The sequence below is a fragment of the Merops nubicus genome, unplaced genomic scaffold, assembly GCF_000691845.1.
Source record: "Merops nubicus isolate BGI_N331 unplaced genomic scaffold, ASM69184v1 scaffold48, whole genome shotgun sequence".
Taxonomy (NCBI): domain Eukaryota; kingdom Metazoa; phylum Chordata; class Aves; order Coraciiformes; family Meropidae; genus Merops; species Merops nubicus.
Window position 1 is genome coordinate 51,703 of NW_008624876.1, and position 20,898 is coordinate 72,600.

General features: G+C 40.8%; 1 protein-coding gene across 1 annotated transcript; it reads right to left on the minus strand.

The window, feature by feature from the left end:
- Positions 1–2,920: 2,920 nt before the first annotated feature.
- Positions 2,921–19,369, minus strand: PDZRN4 (PDZ domain containing ring finger 4; the record flags this gene model as incomplete). The annotated part of the gene is made up of 4 exons (XM_008945465.1): positions 2,921–4,948; positions 12,502–12,618; positions 16,065–16,166; positions 19,307–19,369. Coding segments are annotated over 4 exons (1,809 nt in total), but the record flags the coding sequence as incomplete, so codon positions are not given.
- Positions 19,370–20,898: the final 1,529 nt, after the last annotated feature.

Genomic DNA, 20,898 nt, shown 5'->3' on the forward strand with positions numbered 1-20,898 from the left:
AGAAATGGGGGTTGGAAATGAACATTAGTTAAATTTTAAAACAGGAAAAAGTCAGGCATCATGGTATTAATGAATAATTCAATCCCCACAAGTTCAGAAAGCCTCATGCTGAAGTTGCTGTATCATCTCTTCTGAGATCCGTGTAGCCCTCTTACAGGGCAACACATCAAGCACAGACCAGATTTCATCTCTGATTGCTCTTGTTCAATTCAAATAGTGTTATCAGTTTCTTTCTTTTGAAAAACATAATAACCCAATACAGTAGGTTTAGTTTATTGTCGTGATCATACCAAAAATATAATTTTCCCTTTAATGACACTTACATTGGAGAGGAAGATCCAGGAATCACACAGCTTTAAAACTTACTGATGCTGAGCAATGCTCTTAAATCAGCTTGCAAGACAGTTGTTAAGTGACACAAGGTAACTCCTTTTACAAGGCCATCTTGCTGGCTTTGTAGGGAAAATTACCTCCCATTGGTCTCAGCTGGGTAGCACTGTTGGTGGAAGGATGAGTGGGACACTAACTCCCTCCCCAGCAGTGATGTGGCCATTACAACTCATCTCTGCAGTTCCTCTCCCCCACCTTTTACTCTTTATCCCAGAGTTGCAAGCAACCCTCTTAAGCAAAATCTGGTCTTGTTCCAGACAGAAAGCAATTTTATCTTTATGTTCCATCCTGTGAAAAAAAAAAAAGTTTTGTAACAAAGCAGAATTTTTTTTTTAAAAGACAACATGAAATTTATTTTGTTTCTTCTCTTTTAATTTGCTTTGGTGCTACAATGTTACTTTTCCTCATTAAAAATTACGACATTTGGCAAAAAGTATATGCAGGAATAAACTGCATGTGGGATGTCAGCCTTGGATTTCCCTGATAAAGAACTCATGGGATGAGGGAGCACAAACCTGAGTCCTGCTTTGCAGAGACACTAGCTGAGAGCAGTGAGCAGCAGAACACTCACCTGCCATTCAGCCCCTCTGCAGCACCACCCCAGCCAGGCAGCCTCACAGCTCCAGTGTTTATTCTCTGTGCTAGCTGGAATGATGGAGGCATTTCACCAGGGCATAATACATGGTTTTCCAACAGACTGCTTAGGGAAGAAGGGAAAATTAAGACAAATAGGAGAGAAACCCATGGGCAGGCAGAAACCCCCCAGATTAAGGACTGGGCAGGGGTGTGCTGATTCCAACAGGCGAAGAAGGAGGGAGACGGTGGCTGGGCTTTAGCAGGTGTGCTGAGCTAGAAACCATGTCATGGTGTGCCACCATCAGTCTTACTGTGTTACTTCTCAGTCTTCTCTTTTTCTTGCACTAGATTTTGACAGATCTCCTTAGATTTGGATACATTTCCATTTACAGCCTATTCATATATCATCGCTATAAATACCGTTTATTTGTTTCTCTAATTATTCTCTATTATGTAACACCCCTACTTCACAAACACACACCCCCACACCCCTGTTAGGTCTTTTCTCTAATTAGACATGGATTTTCCTACTTTTATTTCTCAGTGATGAAATAATGATATTTCATTTTCTGAAGATTCATGTTCTCTGAATTGGGTGTCATAACAGTTTGAGAGAAGCTCTGAGTCATGATTTAATAATGGGAAGAAAATACTACCGTGTTGAAGGGAAAGGTGTAAGAGCAGTCACTATCTAGAGCTGGTGGCAGCTGAACTCTGGTTAGGAATGAGACATTTTTTTACAAGTTTACTTGTTTTAGCATGATGTTTCTGTGGTGAGAATTTTCTGTTTATCAAACTGTGAACTGTCAGTGGCATAATTTTCCTAAGCACTTGGGGAGCAGTGTTCTTACAGTATTTACATGCCTGGAGACGCAGAGAGCACTGCCAATACCTACTGGTGCCAAAAGTAATAGAAAACAAATGATTGACTTCCAGAATTAGATAATTTGGAAATACCATAATGTATCTTTCTTCATCTTTAAGCATATCTTTCAAAGCCTGATGCCAAGTGACTTCAGCACCTAATCCTGCTATCAAAAGCACTTCAGTTAGTTAGGAACTGCTATGAGTCATGCACAAGGACAAGGAAAATGGGGCTACTGGGCAAAGTCTTCAACCCTGCTGACAGCCCAAGACTAGTCATTTTGGTTTGCTGTACGTCACTGGGCTGCCAGCAGCAGGAGCTAAGAGGATGCCCAGTAGCAGCTGAGGTGCTTCTGTTGCATGGAGAGACAAGGGCTCTATCAGGCACCCTATCAGACAGCAAGTTGCCCTTGTTCCTGAGCCCCAGCCAGCTCCCAGCGGAGCTCTTCTAAAAGACTTGGAAGCTCCTCAACAATAAAGTTAAATCCTTAACTCATTTAGTTGCCTTTTTCTCTGTTTTTCCTTCACTCATCTCCTATGAAAATGTCAGTGGCAGCCACTACTAGTTTTTCTTGCATGAGATTTAGCTCCAAGTTAGGCATATGCTCTGTTCATGTTTTCTATGTGTAGAACAAACAGCAAGCTGAGGCAGGTCCTTTCAGACTGTCAGTAGTTAACCTGACAGCATACAGTACAGCAATATATCGATGAATGATCTTTCAATCAACTAACAACAGCCAGTGAGAATATGCCAGAAAGACCCATTCACTCCTATGAGTTCTGCAAAATGAAAAGCTCATTTGTAAGAACTAGTCTATGGAATTGTGTCCTGTGTTCTTGAAATCTCTATATGCAGTAAACAAGCACAGTGAAATGAATAATCATTTAAAGGCAAAGGCTCAATTTAAATCAAAGAACTCTTTTTTTTTTTTTTTCTTAAAGATAAGCAATAATTTATTTCTCTTTCATCTTCACAATTATCACATACTGCCCAGCTACATGACCAATGCCACTACATAACACAGGAGAATTGCCCACCTACACTTAACTTGGACAAATACAATTGCAATTTACAGATTAAATGTACTGTACAATGTGCAGTTGGAAAAATGTCATTGTCTATATGATGGGATGTGGCATACGATTTATAAACAGATGCAATCTAGGATGTATAACTTTAAAACATGTTAAGCCAAGGATACAGTATAAAGCATTTTGGTTTGGTATTGTATTTTTACTAAAGTAGAAAGAAGAAAGCTAGAGAAATAAATCCAGATCTTAACTTACAGGATAAGTATTAGGTTAAGAAATTAATTGGCTTCTCCACTTTTTTTTGTTTTGCTTTTCTTTTTCTTTCTTTTTTTTTTTTTTTTTTTTACAAATGAATAATATGAATATATTGCAAGATAAAGAAAGACTGCCGGATAAAGAAGGTACCATTATATGAAAAACAAATGAAAAATTACCAGGTAATTTTGCTTACAAAAAAGGTCAAACTATAAACAGTCACAAAATATATAAAAATGCCACATTGAACGAGGCAATCGTACTCTACCTAAACTGGTAGTATACTCTCTGAAGGAAGTTGCGTTCATACAGTAGTAACTGATAAAAAGGCATTGTGCACTCTTGTGCCATCTGGAGACTTGGCACCATGTGTCATCAGTTCTTGGATTGTCATCCAGTTGTCCAAGATTTTCTTGTTTCTCTTTTTCATCATCTTTTTGTGACTCAGTTCAATAATATTAATTTCCTTTTTGCCCTCACTGCCACTCTGCGGACTTTCCTTAAGACACTCCAGCCTGCTCCTCATCATGAACTCCCGACGCCTCCTCTGCTCCTTAGCTCTCACCAAATGCTGCTTCCGCTCTTCTTTGCTCCAGTAGCGACCCATCTTCATCTCGCTCATCGTATCATCATCTGTCGTCATCCCACTGCGCTCCTCTTTAATTTTTAAGGCACGTTCCTTCAGGATTCTGTCTCGAACTGGTCTCTTTGTGATGTACCTCGTCCCATCACTCCTTATTTTCACTTTCCACTCCATCTTGGGCTCCGCACACTTCTGCGAGTCTTTGCACATGCTCACCAGGCTGAGCTGGCTTTGGGCGTACTCCACAGCAGACTTCTGCTGGATCAGTTGCATATAGCTTTGATAATGCTTTGCGTGAGCAGGTATATTCCCATACCTGTAAGAAGAGCTGTGATATGGAGACAGGTAGGGAATGTGCTCACTGCTCTGTTTTTCCTGGTCTGTGAATTTGCTGCTTTCTGGTGCCAGCGCTGTGTTCTCAGCAGCACTGTTTTGCTCAGCGGGTTTGGTTTTGGCAGAGGTTGTCTCCCTGTTGCTTTGTCCTGAGGCTGACTGACTAGCCACGATTGTGCTTCTCAGGTTTTTCCTGTTGGTTATGCTGATCATCCTCTGGAGAGAGTTGTCAGGGGATCGCTCCACTGTCAGCGGAGTGCTCCTGCAACTTTCAGCTGTGTTGTAGGCACTGGAGCTGTCCTTGTCAGACTTCTCAGGGTGCTCCATGATGTCATCTAGTTTGCCTCTTTGTACGTCTATGCTGGTGTTATAATTCCTGAACCCTTTGTCATGTAAAGCCCAAATGTCTCCGTACTGATCCCTCACCTTTTGGAGCCGGTGAGCTTGCATAATGTTCTGACATTCGAGTTCAATGTTCCTCAGTTCCTCATTGAGTAGCTGCAGCTCATGCTCGACTCCATCTTGCTCTCTTCTGTTGCACTCTATCATGCTGCTCGAGTAATATAGGTCGTACTCCCCATGGTTTCGAATCTTGCACTTCAGTTCCAACAGCTGCCGGAACCTTTCACATTCCTCCTCTGGGTTTCCTATGAAATCAGATTCAATGTATTCCCCAGAAACAAAGCTTTCATTGCACTGGAGCTCAACACTTCCTAACGTGTCTTGGCTGTGGCCCAGCTCCCGTGTGCCCTGCAGGGTAGCGCTGTTCTGCTCCTCAGGTGCGTTTTCTTGCTCTGAGCTCTCATCGTTACGCAGACTTTCATCTGTAGGTCCCACCCCACTATCCTTCTCATGATTGTTGGATGATGAGGTTGCAGTGTCTGTAGTGCCATCCTCCTCTTCATGTTTCTTTGGCTAAAAAAATGAGCAAACCCAAATGATTATCAAATGCACACTGTAAAACCTGAGAATACTTTCCAGTTCTGTTTTCCTTAAACAGCTGGGATCCGATTTAAGCAAAATTAAAACAGATCACTAAACATCAGTCCTACTGCTCATAGCTTTTAACTATTTCTGAGAGTCATGCTGTGGTGGCCATATGGAGTGAAGTAGATGAATTACAGCACTAGTGACATATCTTCTAAAGTTGGGAAAGAAGTCTCTCCCTTTCTAGCTAAGCCATCTCTTTGCAGTGCTTCAAGATAATGATCACCAGATGGGGCACTGTTTTTGATTCTGGATTATGGCCAGAGACTGGTGAAGCTGAATCTTCTCAAATTTGGCAAAAAGCTTCAGTTCCAGTATCACTTCAGGAAAAAGAGCCATCTAGCAATGACTCGTACAATCTAAGTGGGTGTAAAATTTTTTTTTTTTTTTTTTAACAAGGGAACTCCTTGTTTGCACCACAGAGACAAGCAGGCTCAAAGCCTTCAGAGGGTTAGCCTGTTCCACTACAACCCCCACAGCCCTCTCTCACACTTTCTGTTTTCCAAAAGACTGTTCATTTTCAGTACTATGATGTTGCTCAAGTAGACCTCTCTTCCATTGCATCCCTGGAGACTATTTTGTTCCCTAGTGAGAGTTTATGTTCCTTAGAAATAAAAACAGCCTTTTACCATTAAGCGTAGAACAACACTGAGTGCTCACCATGGGCATAATGTCAAGCTTTTAGGCTGTTGGTTTTTAATTCACACTCCACTCATTGTACCAATCCTATTTATACTCTCAATCTATTTATATTCTCAAAGAATGTGAGATAATACCCCTCTGAAGAGACAGACACTTCTTATTTTTCAAACTGGATAAGCAAAGAAACATACAGAGTGCAATTTATATGGCCTGTCTGCCAAATATATAAGCGTACATAGTACCAATCAAACATTTCTCTTTTAGGAGGTATAATTGCATAATTCTGTGTAATGGCAGTAATAATCAAGGGAGAAAAAAGGTACAGTGCACCTAGTGAAAGGAAATAAACTCAAAGACACACTTGCATAATTCCCTTTTTTTCTGCTTTGACAGACAGGAAAACAGGATGAAAATGTGTCTCCTATCTCATTCTTTCTCCTCTCTTCATGTGCATGTCATGATCACATATCCTTCATCTGGTTTTCTTTCTTCAATTGTTAGGAAAAAATAATGGCCTGGTCTCAGAAATAACAAAACTAACCTGCACCCCTTCCAATGCAATGCAATATCGGAATAAGATAAATATTGAAAAAAACACAACACCAGGAAAATTCAGTGTCTATGACAGACCATATGAAAATATCTGAAAAAATCATCTAGTAATTTATCAGACAACACCTGCAAAGAAAATCTTCTCTTTACAATCACAGCATACATTTTATGCTTATCCTTTTGCACATACAATGTACATTTGATCACAAAATGCACAACAAATACATAATTCTCGTGTAGCTTTGGCAACCCCACAGGCAATGAGCTAATGACTATCTCTCACTCTCCCCAAAAAGGGAGAAGCTCTCCCCATGAATTTAAATGTCATGGGACAAAATACATTCAGTATTATTCAAGGGATCATGCAAAGGTTTGAAGTTTCTTGATGTTGTAGGGCCACAGATTTCTAGAAATTAGATTTTGAAACTGCAAGGGACAAAGAAAGACTTCCATGAAAATTCTGCAAGTTTTAAAAATTCAGTGTCATGTATTTTCCTCATTTGAGATACTCACTCTCAGATCCTTCTACTTATCTGCTTAAAAATCAAGGGTATCTTCTTGTCACTGGAAGAAGCAATAAGAGCAGTACCAATAACACTAAATACTATTGTAGAGTTGTTCTGTAATTATCACTTATCTATATTATCTATATTAGACAATTACCATTACATATTTATTTTTCTTTCATCAGTTTATGCATTGTTGTGAAGATGTATAAAGTATATTGGAAGATTTTGTATTAAAGCTGTTATATTTTCCCAAAGTGGCTGCAACACTTCAGTTCCATTGTCAGGAGTACTGGAAAAGTGGTGGGAATACAATGTTTTTCTACATCACCTGCTTTTTAAGAGTTCAAAAATGTCATATTTCACACAGAGGATAAGCTCCATGTCTAGAGAATTCCACAAGTAACCAGAAAGGAGAGCTCCACAACCAGCCAACTGGCCAGGATGTTCACTAGGAATGCTGGAGTCTTTTTGCATTTCCTATTTCCCTAGTTCACGTCCTCCAGGTGAGTGCCACAGCATGAACTGTTCTGGCCCCTTCTCTCACCTGCTCTGGATCTACTCCAACTTGTATTGACTTCTTCTGCCCCAAAACCTGCCAGCAGAGAAGTGACTCCAGTTTGAGTCACCTACACTGCACCCTGGCTGTTGCACCACGCAATTTAAGTTTTCTCAACACTCTGGAAAATATTTAGCTACTGACATGAGGGAGAACAGATCCACCAGACACTGGGAGGGCTGCACTGCAGAACAAACAGGAATTTGGGTGCCTGTCCCAAACGTAGGGCTCCATTCACATTTGCAAATAAGGAGGGCCTTTGAGGGTGTGACATAGCACAATTTGCATCCACATGACTAAATCCATCTTAATCACCTAAAAAGGGTGGCTTGTCCATAACCTGTTAGCACAGTTAAAAAGCTTACAGAGCTGAGCTCCATGATGCTTCCTCAGATGTTTCCAGTGTGGTGCTGCTCCACCAAAGGATGAACTTTAGCACTTCTGAAAAAACTCCATAATGTATCTATTTGTACAGGTCTTGAAAACAGATTTTAAAGTTTGGGCCCACATAATTAGTACTTTTGGAAATAGTCACTTTTGGTTTCCACACCACTTTTATCAACAATTTAAATATTACTCCTTAAACTTCTACTTGATTTTGACTGAGTTAATATAATAAGCTGCTATCTCCCCAAGTTACGCTATCCATAACTAATATACACGCACAAAAGATGTAAACAAAGCAAATCCCATCTTTTCAGTCTACCAGAAATCAGACGGGTGCAACTGACTTGACCAGATGTAAGAGTCTATTGTACAGGCACCTGAATGCCTGGTAGTCACATTGGGTTCCCTCCCTCTAAGGAAGGAACAAGTGCCTGTATAATCAGAACCTTCTCAACCTAAAGTAGATATCCATATCACGTTAAATCTTTCTCCAGTATGTGAGTACATCCATCTTGTTCAATCAAAAAAATGGAAACACATACAGATGTATTGTACGTCACTTTTTTGAGATGTGTTTTTTAAAAAGTTCACTGTGACTCAAGTAAGGTAGCCCCTGGCATTTCCCTCCTGGACTTGTCATGCTTGCCAGAGCTCCTAAATATGTGCACACTGAGCAGTATTTCACAACTTGAATCACAGAATCATAGAATTGTTAAGGTTGGAATAGACTTCTAAGATCAAGTCCAACCATCAACCCAACACTACCATAGCCACTAAACCATGTCCTGAAGTACCATGCCCACATGTGTTTTGAACACTTCCAGGGATGGTGACTCCAGCACCTCCCTCAGCAGCCTGCTCCAATGCCTCACCACTCTTTCAGTAAAGAAATTCTTCCTAATATCCAATTGAAACCTCCTCTGCCGCAACTTAAGCCCTTTTCCTCTTGTCCTATCGCTAGTAACCTGGGAGAAGAGAGCAACACCCACCTCACTACAACCTGCTTTCAGGTAGTTTTAGAGAGCAATAACGTCTCCCCTCAGCCTCCTCTTCTCCAGACTAAACAACTCAAGTTCCCTCAGCCGCTCCTCATAAGCCATGTTCCCCAGACCCTTCACCAGCTTTGTTGCCCTTCTCTGGACCCACTCAAGCACTCTCTGGACCCACTCAAGCACCTCAGTGTCCTCCTTACACTGTGGTGCCTAAAACTGAACAGAGCACTCAAGCTGTGGCCTCACCAGTGCCAAGTACAGGGGCACAATCACCTCCCTACTGCTGCTGGGCACACTATTTCTGATACAGGCCAGGATGCTGATGGCCTTTTTGGCTACCTGGGCACACTGGTGGCTCATGTGCAGCTGGCTGTCCAGCAGCACCCCCAGATCCTTTTCCCCCAAGCAGCTTTCTGGTGACTCATCACCAAGTCTGTAGCATTGCCCGGGGCTGTTGTGAACAAAAGAGATTATTTTAATTTTAGTTTGAAAGGTAGCAAGCCTAATTCCACGTTAAGTCCCTTCTGAAAAACAAGAGATAGTCTCCAACTGTAAGGGCATTGCTTTTGTCAGTGTTATCTATTCCAAACAAAGTGCTTGTTTTCAAACAAATTGTTGTCAATCTCTTCTACAATTACTTCTGTTTGAAATACCAAAGGGCTCCTTAGGCCTCATCTTTGCAGTGAGAACTCAGATAATGAGAAGGCAAACCTGGTGGTGCATACAATCAAGCAATAAATGAACCTCAAAAGATTCTGCATTTCATCTCCAGCAAGCACTGATGCCTATAAAATGGCTAATCTTGCAGGAATTCAGGCACTTTTCTATTCTCATTTTACAACGTATGATGTATATTGAGACTTAAAACCCAGACGGCTACTAAAGTTTGAAGGCAGTGAGATTCAGTCCAAAGTTTTAGTAAACATAGCAGCTGGGCTCCCCATTCCATTTATGACAACGAGAGGAAAGCTGACCACACTGAGAGGAATCTTCAGTGGCAGGCTAACCACAAAGGACACCAGCCACAAGGGAAGACTGGGATTGTTTTCAGTGGTGAACTAAAAGGGAAAATGCTCTTCTTCAAACAATGGTGTTCTTTTAAAATAGGCCTCCCTCAAAAAAGAATTTCCCCCAGACATTTTCACTGCATTTCAGCTTTGAATGAACTAGAATGATTTTTTTAAATCCAATTCTTTCTCTTCTTAATAGGTTTTGATAATTTCCATGACACTGGTAAGAATTTCTGCATGGCAAATGTATGGTATTCTTCTCAAAGTTATCTCTGCTGCAAAATGAACTGTGATGTTGTAAAGGGAAAGGAACACAATGAGTAATAAAATACGGAGAATTACAAATTTCCTTGAGGTTTATTGGATTGTTCTATACAAAGATGATACAATTCTTGATTGAGTTCTATAAAGTGGGTCAAAAACATGGAAAAGACACATCTACTTCATTCTTCTATTACAAACTGTACCAAATTTTTCTGTGACATCTCACACTACATATTAAATGGCATTCTGTAAAACAGACTCATATTTGGAAGGATATTCTGCTATAGTGTGTATTCATTCCTGAAGCTTGCAAGATTCATGATGACAAATGATTATGAAGCCAGAGGTTTATGTTCTGGTTCACAAAAATCAAGGTTAGTGTTGGAGTGAAATCTCCACGGTCAGCTGGGGAGCTTGAAGATACTCCGTTTGACCACTGGCAGCTGCAATAAGAATGGTTTCACTGCTCCGATGGATTATGTGATACACCTCAGGAAACTGCTAGGTTACCCAGCCTAACAATGAATAAAGAACCAGGCTTCTGACTTGCCGAGTCACTAGATGGAGTCTAAAGAGACAACAGCTGTCACAAATTACTGACACCCCATTACACGCCAAGCTGCATTTGGTTGATTCGATTACTCATCAGAAGGGCAAAGAAATGTCTAGCTGTCCTAGAATTACTTCAAGTAGTCCAATGTCAGATGGAAGAAGAGCAAGTGGCCATGATTTTTTCAAGTGTAATTCTTCTACAGTAATATAAAATTTCAATAAGGGAAAAAATAATTATCCTTAGTATAAGATCCCAACGGGGAATGAACAATCTCAATGGGTTCTGGGAAACCACTTCACACACCACCATTGCTCAATAATTAACACTATCCACAACCCAAATTCAGTGGAAAACCCAAAGCTTGACAAAAACTTCGGAGTGGATGGTCACAACTGTGAAGTGATTTCAGAGGTCCTAACAAGTCGTGTGTGGGGCTAGTAGACTTTTGTAGTGAGGCCGGTAGGCTACATAGGCCTGCTCAAGAATTTCTACCAGAAGCAGGGGTTTGTGTGAAAATGTCACTGTCCAAAGGAAATTGCTTTGTGAAGAACAAGTGTTCTTTCTGACAGGAAATCTTTTACTATCCATGATAAAATTTGTGGTTGAAAAATAAACAAGGAGGCAAGTATCATTTCAAAGTAGCGAGCAGTGCAGTAGTTACCACATAACCTGGGAAACTGAGTTTGGCTCACTGCCTGGAAAAGAGGGTCATAACTAAAAGGCCACTCTAAATTCTGTTGCAAGGCTCCCTTCACCTCTGACCCTGGAGTTATTCCACTTTGTGTAAATAACTAAATGCTTATAAGATCAAGGATTTGTAATCTGATTTATCAGATTCCAGACAATTGACTTAATTATTCTGTCAGTGTCTGTGTCCCAAAGAATATTTATGTGCAGTGTACAGTCTTAATAGGAGCTATCACCTAGTCAATAGCCCAGCATCAGGACTGAAGAGGAGATGAGGAGGAATCAGACCAGATGCATGTTTAGGGCCCCAGTGTGGACCAGGCAGTGAGGTATTCAAAGCCAGGTCTCCTGTTGGCCAGATAAGCTCCCTGGTTTCTAGAAGAAGGAAGCCTCTCCCAGTCTTTCTCCTTCACTTCAAAGGAAAATGTCTCAGCCTCTGCTTCCCAGCAATTCAGAATGGGGAAAAAATTGTAAGTCACATATTTCTGTGGGTGAAAAAAAACATTCCTCCCTAGTTGCATATATGCAGAATCCAAGAGATGGAAGTTGGGTTTTATTTCTTTAGCTCCACACAGGTGTGCATGATGACAGATCACCCAATCTAGGAATAAGGTCACCTACATCTTCCACAATAAAGTACAACTGAGAAGAGCCATCCTCTGACAAAACTGTATGGCTGGTGGTGCACATGCACCTTTGCCACAGTTACACTGCTTCCAGTACATATGGGCAGGTAAAAGTCGGGACAGCAGCAAGCTGAGACTATGCAAACACTATGCTTATTTGTCTCCATTAACGAAACAAATGTCGAGCTGTGCGCTGTTGGTGTAAGAAAAATACACTTGTATTACCCAAACACCTGTTGTTTATTTTAAACACCTCTTCCATCTTGTTTTGCAAGCTCTCTGGTGCAAGGGCTGGCTCATAACTTGCATGCATACAAAGAGAGGGGTATCAATCCCAGCTTGGCGCTCTAGGTGCTACACTGATGCAATTCATTAAAAAAAATCCTTGACATAAAATGTAAGAACATAAAGGCCAAACACTTCAGAATAAAACAAGGAAAGCAATACTATTCTGAGAGTTCAGAGAAAACAAGAAGCCTGCACATATTACAGCCTCCTAAATTGTTTGCTAGCTTGTCATACCATGCCTAAGCATTTATGGTTCTCCTTTTCCTTACATACAGCATGCTGGTGTTTACAGCATTTTAGAGACAGAATTCTATCAAAGCTTTTGACTCCATTTTATAGCACACCATTTCGTCCTCTATTAATGAAAAAGTTTACCGAGCAAAATTTCAAATGATATGTTTAGTAGCAGTCCTACCTGCTCCACCTCATTGGCTGTGTACTGCATGGCTTCATTGTGCTGCTCTTCCAACATTTCCAAATTTAACTCCTCTAAGAATTCATTCCTTTCATCATCCAGCCACCCTTCCTCCAGCTGCAAAGAATACATTAGTACATTATATTATGTTAGCAAGGACATATGCTAAAACAGGGTAAACCCAAATGGCAACAGTTGACTACTTCTTTCTATCATAATGATTCTCTTCAGAAAGCCTGGCGGTAGGAGTTCGCATCTCAAAAAGCGAAGAAGAAAAAGGATGAAAAAAACGGGACTCTTAGGCCTTTTATCCGATCTTGAAACAGTATGACTGATTTTCTCTCATAACGAAGGAGACTGCACAGCACAGACATTATTTCCTTTCAAAAGGTATGAAAGGCACAGCACATAATCCTGAAGCTGTCATGTTCATGACTGCCCATGGCCCCTGCACGGAAGAGCAGCGACGTTACTAATGGGGCCAGGAGGCAACTGGGCTCCTTCCAGGTCACAGCCCCCGCCCCGGCGTGGGGCCCTGCTGCCGACACCTCACCAGAAACCACGTCCTGCGCTTCGGTCACCCTCATTCCATTGATTTCCCAGGAAAGCAAACAAACAGGAGGGTGACAGAAAGATGCAGTGACTTGAAGGAAGGTTATTATTGTTCTCGCAGAGTGCCTGGAAGCATGGCCACCCATTTGTTTGTTTTTTTTTCCCCCAGTTGTAAAATAACAGTTTGACTTTTGGTGAAGCGTTGCAAAAGGACAGGAGGGGATGCTCTTTTCTGTCAAGTGAGTGTACCCTCTTCCTGCACCCACTCTGCACCCTTCCTATCTTTCTAAACTGATAAAACAGGCATGCCTGACCTAAAACGCTATTCCTCCCATTTTGTTCCTTGTGCACATGTGTGCATGTGGCACACACCCATCTGTATCTGTAATCCCTTGCCAGATGGCACACTGCAAAAAGGAAAATACCAGACAGTGGCACTCCTGGCTATAATGATGAGAACTCAGCAGAAGGAGACACTGTTTTGTCATTAGTGAAGGAATCAGAGGAAGAAAGTGACAAGAAGATGTTAAAAGTCTCCCCATTAGGCAATCACAAAAGTACCAACTATTCACATCTCAAGATAGCAAGAGCAATTTAACATGGGCCAACATCTACAGCAGAAGTATCACCACTGCCTCAGAGCCAGGAGAGCAGTGGCCACAGATGCTGGTCAGAAAAGTTAGACCAAACCAGCAAGTAGTAGTTCAAAGCTACACAAGGACTGACTGCTGCTGTGGATACTGGTAGGAAATCACTGTTTCCTTCAAAAACTCTGATGTGGTTTTGCTCATGCCAGTGAAGCTTTTCCTCTTATAAAGAACATAAACCCTTCACAATTTCCCTTGGCACAACCAGCCTCTAGCAGTCCAGGATTAGGAGGCTTTTTTTTTTCTTAAGGACATGTAAACTTTATGTTTGTCTTTAACAGGACTTTCAAACCATTCTCTGAAACATCTGTTAGTGGCCACTCATTTTGTTTACTTGTCCAGTTTGCTTTTTTTCCCCACAGAAAGCATGAACACAGCCTTCTCCTACCATAAAGGACACAGCTGAATTTCCCTCATTTGAGGAAACTGCAGAGATTAACAAACCTGGAGGACAAAAGCTAAATCTCATTTGGGCAAATCTGATGCTTTGATTGTGGCAGACCCAGTACCTAACTAAATGGAATGCTTATGTTATGTTACAGCTTTTAGAATAAAAATAATATATGACTCAGTCTACATGTGTACTACATAGACTGTGTGCATACATAGGTACGTGAATGGGCACACCTATGACATTTGTTTGCACATTAAACATGCTGTGTGCTCCTGTGGAGCTCTGTTTCAAATCTTAATCATTCATGGGTATGCACTGCACAAATAAATGGTCATAAAAAGGTTTTCTTCTCTGTTACCAAATGAATGTGCTCAGCATTCACCCTTCAAGATTGCAATGCTGTCATTACCATTTTCTATCTAGAAATAAAAGCCTGCTTAATCCTGCTGTCTTTTACCAGAATCAAAGTAACACAACTAGCAGAAATCAGTCAGTTTGTGGACAGACTGAATTCTGTCACGCTATGCCTTTTTCTTCAGTTTTGTAAGAGTATGTCCTTAAAATACATAAATTTAACAAAAACCTCCACAACACAAAAGCCCCATACCCAAGCCAAAACAAGATTTATAATTTGAAAGAAGGTTCCATATGGGAAGTTATATTGGTACAGCTAAGTAATTTCTTATCTCATTCTGATATAATTTTTTCATGTTGACCAGTCTAAACAAATACAAAGAATGAACTTTCTCTGGCCATGCATTTTACAAGTGGCTGGGTTTCTGTTCCCTAGTGAAAAACAAAACCTTAGTGAGAACCTGTAAAAATAATATTGAAGCAAGTCTTTCAAAACTTTCATAACTTCCAGTGAGGGCTACAATTCTGCCATATAAACTGATGCATGCCTTTTTTTTTTTTTGTTTTTGTTTTGTTTTTCCTGTATTATGTGACCAGTTTTATAGGAATTTTCTAAATTCTTGAAAAACATAAAGGAAAAGAATACTGAAGTTGTGAATCTTTTATAGCTACTGTATTCAAGTAGAGATTCCAAATGCCATGTTCTGTTCTCAGTCTCGCTAGCTGCATACTCTACATAAATTAAACTGACTAAGAATATCAGATCAATAGCGTGAGAGATAAATGGCAACATAACCTAATCTGAATTGTTGGCAGATGGAAAGAATAGTGACAATATAATGTCTATTTGCTTTGCAATGGTCTATAAACAGAATATAAAGGGAAGTACAAACAGCATTCTTCTTCCTCTCTACCTCTCCTTTAGTCTGATGATCGCACTAACATCTGGCCCCTGTAATGATGTAAAAAATTCTTGGCATGGCAAGTTTCTTGGCATGATTTTACTTTTAAAACCATGGAAATGTCTCTAAAAGCCTTTGAAAATGCACCTCCCAAGATACAATTTGTAACATACAAGCAGGTTTTTGTTACCAGGATGCACTGAAAACAATTAGAACCATGTTTGCTGAATGGTATTGTAGAGAAATTTCCATAACTGGTACTTAAATAAACACTTTACATGCCTGCTTATAAGTGCATCGGACAAAAAGACCCATCAACAATGGCCAACTACAGCTTTGCGTAAATTCGTATAAATGACTGAGTTAAGTACAGGTAATTTATCCCCAGAACAAGTAAGAATCATTAAAAAATAATATATAGTTTTCAAGTTCTACTTCATATTTTACTAATGTGGTGTTAGTGCTGTCAGCTCTATTTGTATACCTGTGCACTCTGTCTGCTGGGAAGGAATTGCTTAGTTTGGGGAAAATAAGCCCTAATACTACCACGTTATTTTCTCTGTTGGTTAAACAGGGGCAAATCTCTGCAACTGACTGTTTCCTCCTTTTGTCAGGAACTTTGGCGTTTCAGTTTCTCATCAGTACACTACTTACAGTGGCCGTGAACGTATGGAATAACCTAGGTTCTGGCCCAGTGCATCTATTTAGTCTAACCTGCATCTCTGGTCTTGCAACCAGCAAGACAATTTTCCTGCATTCTTCGCTGGAGAGCAATGCCACTGCCTCTTCCCGATTCTGGACATCTTGGCCGTTTATCTAGAAAACAAATGAAAGGGGCACATTAGTTTCTATTTCCACAAAGCAACACACAATAAAGGGCAGATATCAGCTCATTTGTGCTGAATGTATGGACAATGAAACTCGCACAACGGGCTCATCTTCAGCCCCTCAGTGGTAAGTGCCTTCACTCAATTATGCGCTTACTGTAAGAGCAGTATCGATCGTTGAAGGATGGTGGACATCAGAGGAAGCAGTTATGTTCATAAATGTCCAACCTGCGCCCTGGTAACATACATCTAGCAACACAATTAACCAGCCCCTGACAGGTGACGTTCATCTTTCTCCGTTCAGAGTAATGGAAGTGTCACTCTGAGATAATAGTGCTGGTGGAAGCAAGACTGGTAATGCTACAGCTGAAATCAGTCACACTGTATGCTGGTAGAGAGCCAATTAGAGAGCTACAGTATTATCTCTCACCAGGCAATACTTACAGGCCACTGCTTATTGCTGCTCCATTTAATCATTTCATATTTGTGTGGACAGCTTAGTATCCAGAACCACACAAAACATATGTATCCCCCGTACAAAGGGATGATCAAAATAAAAGTGATTCTCCAAAGAGAACGTGCTTTTCTGGCTACCTTTCTCCTATTCTGTCAACTAATTAAAACAGCCACGTCCCTGACTACATGGTAACAAGCACATTTTGCCCTGTCCAAAACCCTTTATTGTGGCAATCAAATAGAAATATTATTTTCCATACATGTTTGGTTTTGTCAAATTACCAGCACAAGAAGCGTATTATTTGTGGCAACAAACCCCCCCCATCCTTGGTCTATTTGAAAACAGCTGCTCCAGTGACTCCTATCAGCTGAGCAACTGCCCCTCGCAGACCCTGGAGGTGGCATCCCTGCTGGCCCCACACAGCTCAGAGGTGCCCACTCCACACTAGCTGCACCATCATGGGGCACGAACAGGAATTCAGCCTGCCTCACGGCATCTCAGTCAGCACTTGTCAGCCTGGAGGCTTACAGCCAAAAATAACAGAAGTTTAGGCAAGTCTCAGTAGGACTGTCCTTATAAAAACTTTTCTCTTGACTTTGTAGCAATAAGTGTAAAATGCTCAGGATGTTCTCAGATGCTTAAGAGGACTGAGAAGGTGATGAGAGAAATGTGAGACTTCTGAGAAGGGGAAGGGGAGTTTCAGCTTCAAAAATGAGGAAATCTGCTATAATTTCGTGAGGAATACACAAAACAGAGCATCCCTCCCCAGCCTTAACTAATGCCATCTGCCACTCACAGAAAATGCCCCCATGCTCAAGGATCCAGCCTCAGTGTAATCCCCCTGTAATGGCACTGTCACCTTCTATTTCTCTGAGTTATCTCATCAATAAGAGTAGATAGAGGGTCAATGTGTTTTCAGATATGAAAGTAAACCCTACATAACTCTATGGGTGTTAACTTTAATGATCAAATTCATAGCTATATATCAAGACTGACATTTAAGTAATGCTCCAGTCTACAAAAAGTACAGCAGATTTACCTATGCTTTTCTCTTGCCCCTGGAGTCTTTACTCACAAAGAAATGAATTTCATTAGGAGCTGGAGAACATTTGCTTGAACTGCTGTTGGCTCACTACTTCACCCAGAAATTTTAGAAAGTGAGGAAAGAAGCAGAAAATGGACCTACACTCTGTTTCCTTATTTTGAAACACATAAGTAGGAATGGAAGTTGTTTCTGCTCACTCAAATAAACTGGTTTTTTTTTTTTCTCACTTTTGAAAGTTAAAAATGTCATTATATCCTGTTTTCTTTTTTTCAGTAGGTGTTCTACAGAAAGATGCAGAAAGCAGTGCACTGACTTTTCCACTCCTAGCCACACCCCATGACGTGGTCCCATCACTCCAAGTACCACCAAGGAGCTCACTGCCTTCACACCATGGCATCTGTGTCTTCTGCAGGGGGGACATCACCCATCCTGTGACTGTTTTCACATTCCCAACTACACAGAATAAACCAGCACCCCTTGAGTGAGCCCTGACATTAAAATGTGTCTTATTATTTCCTCTTTAAAAGAGGGGCCTCTTTGGTAAGCCAGCTTGTAGATTCTGTTGTGTTAGCTGGACTCCCACAGATGACATCAGGGTAAGAGATACAGGTACAGGTTTCAGTAAAGACATTTCCTGCAGAAATGAAAAGACTGGAGGAAAGGAATAGGCTGATCTTGCAACAACCTGAAATCTCATGTGCCTAAATTAATGAAGGGCAAATATGGAACTGGTTACAGAAAACTGACTTGTCATACCAGAAACCACTTCTGGGGCTTCAGTGAGAAAAGGTAAAAATACAAGGGAAATTGCCTGCGAACCAGAACCAAAATGCTACAGTACAGCAAAGACATTTCAGTCTACTGATTTTTGTTAGCTGTTCTATGATTTTGTCACTAGGGCAAAAATGTACTCTTCACTGCCAGCTGAAAATGGAAACCCACTGCCATTCTAGCTACTCCTCTCTCTGCATATCACACTTCTCCTGAACCAGCAGCTGGCCACTCTCACCCACAGGGCCATGCTGTATCACACACACTTATCTTGACAGCAGCTCTTTAAATGAGTGGATCAATAGAAATGAAGAGGAAAAAAACCAGCCGAGATGGTGGATTAAAAAAGAACACAGAAAAGCAATGTTTATTGTTTAAGGAAAGAAAATATTAACAAAACCTTAATGAACCCTCTCCTCAAGTATGTTCGTCCTTCACGAACAGCACATTTGTATAAAAACTCTTACTGTCTATGCTCAGCACAAGTGAGTTTTACTCAAATTTATGCAATTGTTGAATGATCAGCAAGTCTCTGACATTCGTACTTATAAGTCTGCAGGATTCCTCTTTAGAACTTGACACTGAGATGAACAGAGTGGAAATGAGATTTGCTAATAAATATGGCAAAGAAAGAGACAGGACATAAGGGCATGAGCCAGAACGAGTTTGTCATTCTCATTTTTCGGTACACGCACTCTAGCTCCTGGCTATTGTGTTAAAAAACAGACAGACATGAGTTTTCTCATCTATCACAGTAACAAAGAGAACTGCCTTCCCTCATTAACAGTCCACAGAGAAAACAGCACTGTGTGTTTGTCTGAAGAAAGAGTTTAAGGAAGAGTCTGTTGTCACATACTTGCAAAATGCGGTCTCCTTCACGGATCCGGCCGTCTCTGGCAGCAATGCTGTTTGGATCAACCTGCACAGGACAACAGCCAGTAACTGAGCATGGGAAGACTTTTAGTGGAAATCATAACAGCTGCACAACTGCACAGTTTGAAAAAATATAATTTTTACTCTGCACAGGGGCAATCTGAAGTTTCTGATAGGGTCCTATGAACTCAAGCGTTCTTTAAATAATCATATAAACTTGTTTCAGATAAAAACCTAAAGACAGAAAAGGTTGTGAGCATTTGATTTACAGATGAATACTTTCCTATGCCACCACCAGGCATTAACCTTCAGCTATCAGAGCATTAAGAATTAATTACAGAGTATCTCTTCTCTGGAAGTTCGCTACGGACTGAGGTGCTTCTGAGGCAGTTGATACTTCTACAGAAATGGTCCTGTCTTTGGGAAAAGAGCAGGTTGACATTTATTTAATAGAAATATTTACTATGAAATGTTTATCTCAGTTATCAATCTGTTATTTCCTCTGTAATTCTGCAGCTCGCAAGGAAACAGCAAAAAAACCCAAAGAATCTATACTGTATAGATCACTCACAGGTACTGTGTACTGTTCCTGGTCTGAGTCAGTTAATTTTAAGTTAGTTTAACCTAAATAGATGTTTAGGGTTCCATTAACAGTTTATCAAAGTCACTATAGCTCATCCCTGAGCAATGACCTACTGTTCATTGCGGGGCAATTCGATCTGTCACCTTTCACTTGATGGTTATCTTAAATCATTTATTTTGCCTCGTCATGTCATAAGCTATTTTTTCAAACCAAACACTTCAGTTGTGCGCTTGGTTTGCAGGTTACATTCTCTACAGTTGTTGATATTATTTTCTTCCTGTGCATTGTCATTCAAAAAGAATATTCTGAAGCACTTAATCAAGTACAAAAGACAATATAATTACATTCACTTTAAAAGGTCTGAGAAATTTCTACCACGTAGGAAAATCAGCATATTTCAGATATAACCCTCGAGTGTATTAAGACATTCCTGCACTTTCTTTGTCCTCACAAGGGCAGACAGACATTAACAGCAGTGCTTATACAACTGCTGGAAGACTTGTTCTTGAGTAGTTTTGTATTTATTATTATTATTATTTATTAATTCCCCATTCTTGTTCCAAGGCTCTGCTTTTCAGCTTGACATTGCTGCTGGCCTGTGAATGTGCAATCTTGCCTTCATGCCCTTTCACCGATATGCAGGAGAATTCTCTGTGCTGATCCTCTTTATCCACGAGCTTCATTTAGAATTTAGAATCACAGAATCATAGAATATCTCAAGTTGGAAGGGACCCACCACAAGGATCATTGAGTTCAATTCCTTGCTCCTTTCAGGACTACCTAAAACTAAACCATATGACTAAGAGTGTCGTTCAGACTCTTCTTGAACTCTGACAGGCTTGGGGCCATGACCACTTCACTGGGGAGTCTGTTCCAGTAACCAACCATCCTCTCAGTGATGAATCTCACTGAGGTTTCGGCATTGGGTCGGGGGACCTCATTGGGTCAGGGTAATCCCAGGCACCGATATAGGTTGGGCAGGGACTGGCTGG